Here is a 9832-nt window from a genome sequence, read left to right on the forward strand (position 1 = left end):
TGCAAAAATTTAATACCGGAAACCAAACATTGCATTAGTTACAGAGTTTTATACCAAAAGATCAAACGCATCATTAGCTAATGAAAAAGGCAACCGGTGCACTAAGCTTCCGCTATGTACGGGGTTCAGGAAAGGACCGGACTACAAGGGTCTATTGTACGCAGCCTTACCATGCATTTCTGCAATAGGCTGTTTCTACGGCTTGAACCCGTGACCTCCTGGTCACATGGCAACAACTTTACCAATCACGTCATGGCTCCCCTTCAAACCCAAGATTATACCATCATTTATGCATAATTTTATACCAAGGTTATCTTTCTTTTAAACCAAATAACCTTTCAGAAAATTAAAATCAATTTTCATATTGTTGACCTCGAAAACAATTGAGTATAGTTAGTTTTGACAAATAAAGCAACTATTACGTGTAAGAAATAGGAAAAACTAAACTACAGCCGCTCCAAGAAATAATAGCCGACAAAATATATAATTTCTATATATTAATAATATACATATTTTTGTATATTTAGCTAGCGAATGTAGTTATTTTTTGTCGCAACTTGCCCTAAGAAATAGAGATTTAGATGACACTCACTTCCTGCATAAAAAATTAAAAATAAAATGAGTAGTTCAACTACAAGACTTAAATATTGTAGTGATTGCATCTAATTGTTGTAGATGTATGGTGTGTGAATTGCAATGTATAAACTTCAATCAACATTCAGGCATCTGAATATATGACAAAGAAAAGATCAAATTTTCATAACATACTATTTATGTGTTTTTTTTTTTTTTAACTGATGCTAATGTGCTATGAAACAATACATTTTTTAGCAGAATTCAGTGTTTATTAGCACAAAAAGGAAAAACAAATTTGTTCAAGAACTAGGAGGTGCTTGCACCCATTGACAAGCCTCTTACAGCAACCTTTACAGCAGCTACAACACTGCGCTGCCTCATCTCCGGATTTAGCCCTTGTTTCCCCCCAGCCTCGCTTGTATCTTCTATCTGAATGCCAACAAAGTATGCAACCTATGCAGCCAAATGGACAGAATAACAAATGCTTAGTTTTCAACAAGCAGCAGCAAGTAGGTGAACGCGGCCTAAGCTATGCGCATATTTTTGTGATTTAGGCTGCATTTATTCTGATTATATGTGCAGCAAATGGATCGCCTTTGGAATCAAGAATTCTACTCCAAGCTTAAGTTTTAACAGAGAATGACAAACAATGCAGAAAAGATCAATCTTTAAATGTCTAATGTAACTTGTTCACCGAGCACCAACAACCTCAATCGCAAGCAAGGGTCGGGTATGTGAATCTTTATTATCCATGTCACTCCATCTAGACCCGTCTCAATCCAATACTTAGAAATGGATTGAGACTGATATTCATTAGGTTAAGTTATATTAATTGACTTTGTCCAACATACCTAACAGCTTGGTTTCAAGCCAAACAGAGCAAAAAACTTATTTCGCTTTTTACTTCCAATTTTATCCTGCTAGTCTCTTCTAATTTCTCTGTCTCTTGGCGCAGCCTCTTGCACCAAATTACATAACTCACAATAGCATTATCTCCACCTTTACTGTGTACAAGAAACTTGATAGACATCATAAAATCCTTTCTTCTTTTTTTCTGATCTCTTTGACGCTAGTACTAATCATCGCAAACTAGATAAAGAGCACATAATGAGAACCATACCAGCTTTTTGGTTATCTTCTTTAGAATATTACAGATAGTTCATTTTTTACTGTGAGCATCACTATTAGTTAAATCCGTGGAACAAAAATTCAATCTTTTCAATCACTGATTATTCAGGAAGACATTGAATTATTCTTGGATCTATTTCTCCAACATAAAGTAAAGACGAATTTTAGACCATCTGCTACTCTTGATCCCTGAGAACTAATTCAAATCCCTGAGACATTGAATTATTCTTGGATCTATTTCTCCAACATAAAGTAAAGACGAATTTTAGACCATCTGCTACTCTTGATCCCTGAGAACTAATTCAAATCTCGAATCTAAAATAAAGCATCTCTTGCAACATGAAACCTTCAAATGGATATCTCAATACAAACATAATGTATGAAAAGGTAACTAACAAATTCCTAAATGATAACTCTGTAATTGGTTAAACTGAAAGGACTAACAAACATGTCTCAGGAGATGTATTCATTCCATTTGGACATGACATTCACCTAAAAGAACCTGTGGAGAAGTTGTCTACATTGGGGAATATATGACGATATGTTACGTTAATAGACTATATAACACCTTGATAGGCTGAGGGAATCATAAGAGCATCATAAACATGACAAAGGGAGAGGTGATGTTATTAATTTATGACACCAGTGAGCCTGCAATTGAATTGAGAATATGAATAAACTCAACTACCGCTAATGCAAAAATAGCTTGTCTCAGCCCTTCAGGCAACTTACTCGTGGACTATAAAAATTTGTTGTGAGCTTGTTTAGTAAGGATAAATCAACTCAACCAGTTTAAACTATAAAATCTGTATACTTTCTTTTGTTTTAACGCGACACAAAAAAGGAAAATAAGAAATTAATTAGGAATACTTGTATCTAAACCACGTTCTCTACTAAAGTGAATTTATAAAAGAGTTCATTCAAAAGAAACGGAATATATTATTCCTCCGTCCAATGACCATGCAAACTAAACAAAAAAATAGAGAAGTTATATTTTAAAAGATAGCTTCGTTCTTTCAACAGGCATTTCTAAGCTTTTTATGGGATGGTAAATATGTACCTATTAGTTTAAAAAATATTACCTTGCCTGAAGCATTCCGGACCGGTGAAATGTGAAGAAAATTCCAAAATGATGTTCCGTCTTTTCTGAAAGCAAATATGCAGCCACCAAGAGATTGAGAGCCTAAAGAACAAGGAAACAATCCTTATCTGAATATCATGCAAAGACCGGAACCAACCTGTAATTTAAGATATGTACAGTACATGGTTGTTCATTTTGGATGCAATGTCTTATCTGCAAAGAGAAGAAAAAAAGGCAAAAAAGGATTGAGATCGTCTGCTCAAGCCCATACCTTCCCTCAGCCCTGGCCCCAGTTAAGAAAATCTTAATTTTACGAAGGGCACTAGGCCTTTAATCCCAAAGCAATTGAGAGCAGATCAGCAGAAAAAATATTACCTGAAATTGTGTACTTCTGTCTGTATCTTCCCCACTTAAAAACCTACAATTACGGCCCAATACTTCATGTCTCGAGAAGCCTATTGAAGAAAAGAATGGTTCCTGTTAGCAACATTGGTTAGAGTGAGCCCTCATGCGCGTTCTTATGAACACAAGTAGATTTCTCTATTCCCTCCCCAATCCATCAAAAGTGAGAACAACCCTGTTAAATGACAAAAAGATTACAATAATGTAAATTAGCTACAGCTTCAGCACCTGTTAATCTTAGGAAGGCATCACTTGCATAGACAATTGGCATGTCAGGTAAGTGCGCATCGGTTCTGCACATTTCAGAAAGACATTCCAAATGGAGAAAGAAAGTGTTAACTCTACTCAGGAGCAGATCATACGGTCAACAAAACAGGAAATTTAGGAATTTCAAAAAAACTCACAATACAAAGCTTTGTTTTATTCTACCAAAAGATATATTTAAGGAAGCACTGAGCAGGCTCGTTCCAGATTGACAGCATCTCTTGTCACCAACCAGTCTGCCTGTCAACTCACTGTAGTTTGCCAGCACGGATATTATGTTGTTAACCGCAACACTGGCTTTTCTCTTCTCGTGATCACTTGCTTCACAGGGCCCTTCAACATCTACTTCTGTGATAAATAAGCCTTGTGAAAAGAATTCTATGGATTGTACCTCAAGCAACAAGACTAGGAAACTCTACACTAGGATTTAAGAATGAAAATAAAACGGAAATAATCCAAATGTGCAAAAATTGGAAACAAAGTGAAGCATTGCCCTTGTGCACTACAAAGTAGTTGGAGAAAAAATTAGGTTTTCTATAGACAGACTAGGACAGCTAATTTGCACTAAAACTGTTTGCATCTCAAAGCATAATAGAAACCTACAATCTAACGAAAGCAACTTCAGAAATTTAACGCAAATCATGAATTTAGGCTTCAGAAAAACAAAGCAGAGATAAGGTTGTAAATTCTAGGTTTTATCCCCCCCCCCCCCTTCTTGCTTGCTTTTTCCAATTTGGAATATTGAGGGGAGCAAGGGCATTAGGGAAAACATTTAAAATAAAATAAAAAGCCAAGACCATAAGATAAAGCCTACAATACTCAGATGATTGGAGATTAGTGCAACAAATTCCACAATCGTATAGCAACTGTGAAGATTAAACAGTAAATCCACTACAATGTCAATGGAGAATTGAGAATTGAAGCATAATGAATATACACATACCTGTACAATCCAACCCTGAAACCGAATCAAGCGATAATGCTCTATCCATTTCCATAACCAAATTCGAGCAAACTTCCCTCCTACAACACCTAAAGGCAGACTCCCTGCAATTATTACCACCTCCATCATTGCATACTCCATTCTTCCCAATTCCACCTCCCGACGACTTTCTCCTCCTCAAAATAGGCACTTGAATTCCCAAGAAATGAACCACCCTCCCATCTTTTTCACTATAAACAGGACACATATGAAACAACATCCAAAAGGGTGCCCCATCCTTCCTATAATTCAATAAACTGATTTCTATAGCCCTCTCCTCTCGAATCGCCTCCCTAATCTCCATAACCGCTCTTCGATTAGTCTTAGGACCCTGAAATACCCTTCCATTCCTCCCAATCACCTCATTCTTGTTATAACCAAACATTTTCAAGAAACCCCTTGAGGCATAAACAATAGGGTGACCACAAATAGAGGGATCAGTAATGGTAAAACTATCAGGCAATTCATCAAGTGCTTCTTTAACCCCATCTGAATATCTAACATTAAAGGATTGTTCAATTAAACCCAGTTGTGATTCCATACTGATTCTACTTGTTTTGGCTCAAAGACTGTAACTTTATCACCTAAGATTATTAACCCCAATCCCATGTGGCAACAACTTTCAGCTTATAATAATATGCCCTTGCAATTTTGTTAACTTCAGCTTCAACAACAAGAACAAAAAAAAGTCATCAATAAACAAGAATACCATAGAAAAAGCACATAGAATTCAATAAACCACACATAATATAATAAAAATATGTATTAAGAAAGTACAACAAAAGAATATTTTGTGTCACAAGATTACAGAACTTACATTAGAGTGAAGGCTATTTAAGAAGCAGATTATGGAGCCAAAATCAACAGAGAAGAAAAATATCAAGGTATTGAATGAACAAGAAGAATTGAGATATGCCCATCAATCGTTTTTGATGCCTAAACTATCATAGCATGAAGAAATTGAATATTACTATATGATTGGAAAGAGAGAAGCAAACAAGTCTTGAACTAGTCGCTAGTCATTCATGTTGCAGATTTTTAGTGTATATGGTTACTGTTTTGTATTTTCAATTGTGGTTTAGAAATGTGAAGACTTATCTCTAATTATTTTATTGGTATTTGGCAATTCCAATTATTTTTTCTTCCTTATGCCAAATGAAAAAAAAAAAAAAATAGCGCCCTTTTAGGACTATTGATCCCTTAGTCCATATTTTTTTTTTTTGATTTTTTTTAAAACATTCATAAAATTTTGCAAGTTTTTAGAGATTTTTTAAAAATAAATTTAAATCAAATTTTTAAACCCCACTCATAAAAATACAATATTTTTCAAGTAAAATACATGTCCAAACATAATTTTAATTTTAAAAAGTATTTTTCAACTTAACTTCAAATATTATTTTTTTTTTTTTAAAAATAATTTTTATGTCCGAACGCCTACTATCTTTCTTTTAACTTTTACCAATTTTAGTAACTACACTATTGGCTATTGCTATGCTGTATCAAATTTTCTCAATAATAATTTCCCTATTTGATTGAGTTGTGCTTGTTCAATTTTTATCTTCGACAAGAATGAGGAAACACCAAACAAAGTTACAAAACAAGGCTTCATTACCATTTACTAGCAAAGAAAAGTACACTCAACATCATTACAGAATGCAACAAAGCAACAACAAAAAAAAAATACCAATAGTATCAATGTAACTATCATTTATGGCAAATTTCAGTAATTCAGTTAATTTCGAAAGAATCTTTTGGAAATAATTTAACATGTTTCTGAATTAGTTTACCAGAAAATTTCATTTAGAACATTTTAGTTTTTGTTTTTGAGCTCTGATAGTTTTTATTTTCTAAAATATTTTTTTGAAAAATTTAATTTAATTTTCTTGAAATAATACCTAGATGGAAATAATACATATAGGTGACAACTCCCTACTTTTTTTGCTCTATTTCGTGTTGTTCTTTGGCAGACTGATACTGAATTATTTAAAGACAGATGTCATAAGACTTAAGAAGAGTAGGACTGTAGGAGTGTGATGAACACAAGTAATAAATAAATAAATATATTATTGTCCACAAACTTTAATAAGCAACAAATTAAAAAAACAACAAAAGAAGAGAGGTGGTATTCGGCTGAGCCAATACAACAGTCCAAACTTGTCTAGGTGTGATAGAGTAGGAGTTATCCACCCACGTGATCAACAAACAACCCCCCCCCCCCCCCCCAATTGTGACACTCTTTTATTGGGGAAAAAAAGGTTAAATTGTGTTTGAATTAGAAAATAATATTATTATTTTTTTGCAAGTATTTAGGTTAGTTTCGGAGTATCTATTTTGAAATAAATGTGAGAGAATTAATTTTGGTGTTTTGATTGTTGAATTTTATTTTAGAAACAAACGAGAAATACAAAATATATCTGAACGAGATAACCATATAAGAAATTAGAACAGCTTTATTCTCTTGAACGAACATAATTTACTTTTATCGATATGAACATGTATTCCTACGTTTGATAAAGGAAATAGTACATAAATTACTAGAATTTAGAATTTATAATTGAAAATGAAACACGCAATAAATATCTTAAAAAATTGGGTTAGTGACATGAAAGATTTTGACCAGAAAAAATCATGAAAGATAAAAGGAAATAAAGAAAATAAGGAAAGGTCATTCTGGATCAGTGACCCTTCTCAATAAATTTATTTTAAGTAATACTCCCTCCGTCTCATATTATGTATCGTATTTCTCTTTTACACATCCCTTAAGAAATATTAATTAGAAAAGGAATTGGACTATTTTACCTTTATTTATGTCTTAAAATATAATATCTTTCATTGAATATTTATTCTATATATGTGTTATCTCCATCTTCAAGAACAATTATTATTAAGAATAAATAAAAAAAATAATTAATTTTATTTTGAACTTTTAAAATAATAAATAATTTGAGATAATTATTTTTTGTAACTACGACTCTGTTAAAATGAAATAGAGGTAGTATTTGAAGAGTATGCAATAATGCAAAATGAACGGTGGCTTATAGCCGCATTTACACGTATATCTAATTTGGATTCTCTTTTGGTTTATCTGCCTAAGAAGTGGTCCAATTATAAGCCTAATGAATATTCATTCTCTGTTGTAAATATTGAACATAAATCAATATGAATTATTTCATCTTATAAATATTGCTATAACAAGATTCAGATATGCGGAATCTAGTCTAGAAGTTAAAGCTTACTGTTTTTTTTAACAAAATGTTCATGATAATTAATTTAATTCACTAAAAAAAGTTAAAGAATCGTCAAACAAAAACTGCTTTTTCATTCAAGTGAAAAGACGCATTACAAATTATATTTTAAAATATATGTTTCCACCCAATCAAATATATACCCGAAGTTAGACTTGTTCAAAACTTCCAAAGGATCGTTTTCCATTATCAAGATATTGTATTTCAAAGAATAAAGAAATAATAAATGCGGAACATGGTCTTTATTTTTATTATAGAGAAAAAAAATTGTATACTTTATATTAAAAAAATACTTGATCTCCCGGAAGATTTGATAATATTTTTTATTCAGGACATAATTTATGTGGGGAATACGTTTTGCTTTAATGTCTTTATTGTATTGCCACGCCAAAAGCGACTATTTTAGTGTAAAAGATTTAAGTTATATATATTAATTATTTAAACAAATTTGCACTATCAATATCATAACAAATTTTTTATCACTTATCATATGATAGATATCCATACTTATTACAAATTTATAAAATTAAATGCAATTAGCAACTAAATAATTTGATCCTTCAAATATTTTTAATACCATCAGGAGTTTAAAAACAGCTAGTTTTGTGACATGGTGATGACTGTTTTGGATGTGACCTTTTTGGGTGGATAAGAATGTTACCAAAGCAACCAAAAAATAACAATAATAATAATAATAATAATAATAATAATAATAATAATAATATAAGCTAATTTTGTCGGCTTTGTAGTTAGTTGTATTTGGTGGAAGTATAACTAGGACAAGGCACAACTTGCTTTAGAAAATAAGAAAAAGAATGGAAATGATAGTTTAAACAGCCACCTCTTTGTGACAGATTTATTTATTTAAATTAAGGACCACTAGCACTTTGACTAAAGGAACAGCACCTTTTAAATATTTCTCATTAATTACTTGTTTAGAAACACAATTGAGCTGCACAAAATATCTCATAAGAATATGACTAACTGAAAAAGAACTGATACTTTACTAATTTGATACTTCAATCCTGTTTGTTTTTTACACGATATAAGCTGCTTCAGCTTTCATACCCAAAATAGTTATGTAGAAAAAGGTGTAGATTGTTATAAAATAAAATAATTTAGTAGAACTTAAACAAGAAATGGAGATAGAAAGGAGGAGAAGTTTTTCTTCTTCAATTGTGTATTTTTATATACCTATCCGTTACAAAGTCTTTATATAGATATGTAAAGTGAAGAATCACTATTGTAAAAAAGTGAGACGAATGGCTACTACACCGTAAATGAAATGGGGTTCAGCATGGGCATCCCTATCTATTATTTTCAACACTCCCCCTTGGATGTCCATATCAAATAAAAATTTCAAGTGAAAGGAAAAGAGCACGTAGTTATTTGTTATACGCATTACTTGTTGCCTCATTAAAAACCGTATCAGGAAAACCCTTGGGACGAAATCTTGGTTAAGGAAAAAAGAGTGCAGAGTGTATTTACTCCCCCTGATGAAAATGTCACTTAATGTCTCGAAGACGATGCATTCCAATCTTGTATATCAGCTTCTCAAATATTGAGGTTGGTAATACCTGTAAGCACGTGATTTTTGCCCTATATGAGAATTACTCCCAAAAAATCCAAAAATAAAATGATTTTTCTTTGGTGTGCAATTTTTTGATATTTTGTGATATTTTGAATAATTATTTGTATTTGTCTATGCGTGTTTATTTGATAAATTAATAAAAAATACAAAAATATGTCGCATTTTGCATGTAGGATTTAATTCTATAGTTGTTAGTAATTAAATTTGTTTTACAAAAATTAAAAAATTACAAAAATAAGCATCGTTTGCATTTTTAGCATTTAATGTCCAAATATACAATTTTATGCTTAATTAATACTTAATTGTGCGTTAATTGTTATTGGGAGTTAATTTGCACTTTTATAACTTAATTTAATTCTTAATAATAGTTTAAGTATTTTTATAATTTAGTTTTAGAGAAATAAAAGAAGAAAAGAAAGCAAAAATATAAAGAAAGTCGGAATTAGGCTTCTTCTTCAATTTCAAGCCACAGGCCCAAAAATTGGCCCAATCTTCCCTACAACCCAGTCCATTTCGAACTGGGTCGACCCAGTCCATAACCCAAAAGACTCAAGCCCCATTTG

General features: G+C 32.0%; 1 protein-coding gene across 3 annotated transcripts; it reads right to left on the reverse strand.

The window, feature by feature from the left end:
• Positions 1-733: 733 nt before the first annotated feature.
• On the reverse strand, positions 734-5486 carry LOC104217356 (protein TWIN LOV 1). 3 transcript variants are annotated; one of them, XM_009767581.2, is made up of 8 exons: positions 5251-5486; positions 4395-5097; positions 3592-3799; positions 3416-3480; positions 3161-3240; positions 2943-2998; positions 2787-2850; positions 734-1029 (listed from the first exon to the last, which is right to left on the reverse strand). In XM_009767581.2, the coding sequence occupies exons 2-8, from the start codon at positions 4972-4974 to the stop codon at positions 883-885; spliced, it is 1200 nt and encodes a 399-aa protein (XP_009765883.1). In that variant the 5' UTR covers positions 4975-5097; positions 5251-5486; the 3' UTR covers positions 734-882. The 3 variants fall into 3 exon arrangements, with proteins under 3 accessions (XP_009765883.1, XP_070016256.1, XP_070016255.1); XM_070160155.1 differs by lacking the exon at positions 2943-2998 and having other exon boundaries at positions 2787-2887; positions 5251-5375; XM_070160154.1 differs by lacking the exon at positions 5251-5486 and having other exon boundaries at positions 4395-5100.
• Positions 5487-9832: the final 4346 nt, after the last annotated feature.

The sequence above is a fragment of the Nicotiana sylvestris genome, chromosome 10 (genome assembly GCF_000393655.2).
Source record: "Nicotiana sylvestris chromosome 10, ASM39365v2, whole genome shotgun sequence".
In the NCBI taxonomy this organism is placed as follows: domain Eukaryota; kingdom Viridiplantae; phylum Streptophyta; class Magnoliopsida; order Solanales; family Solanaceae; genus Nicotiana; species Nicotiana sylvestris.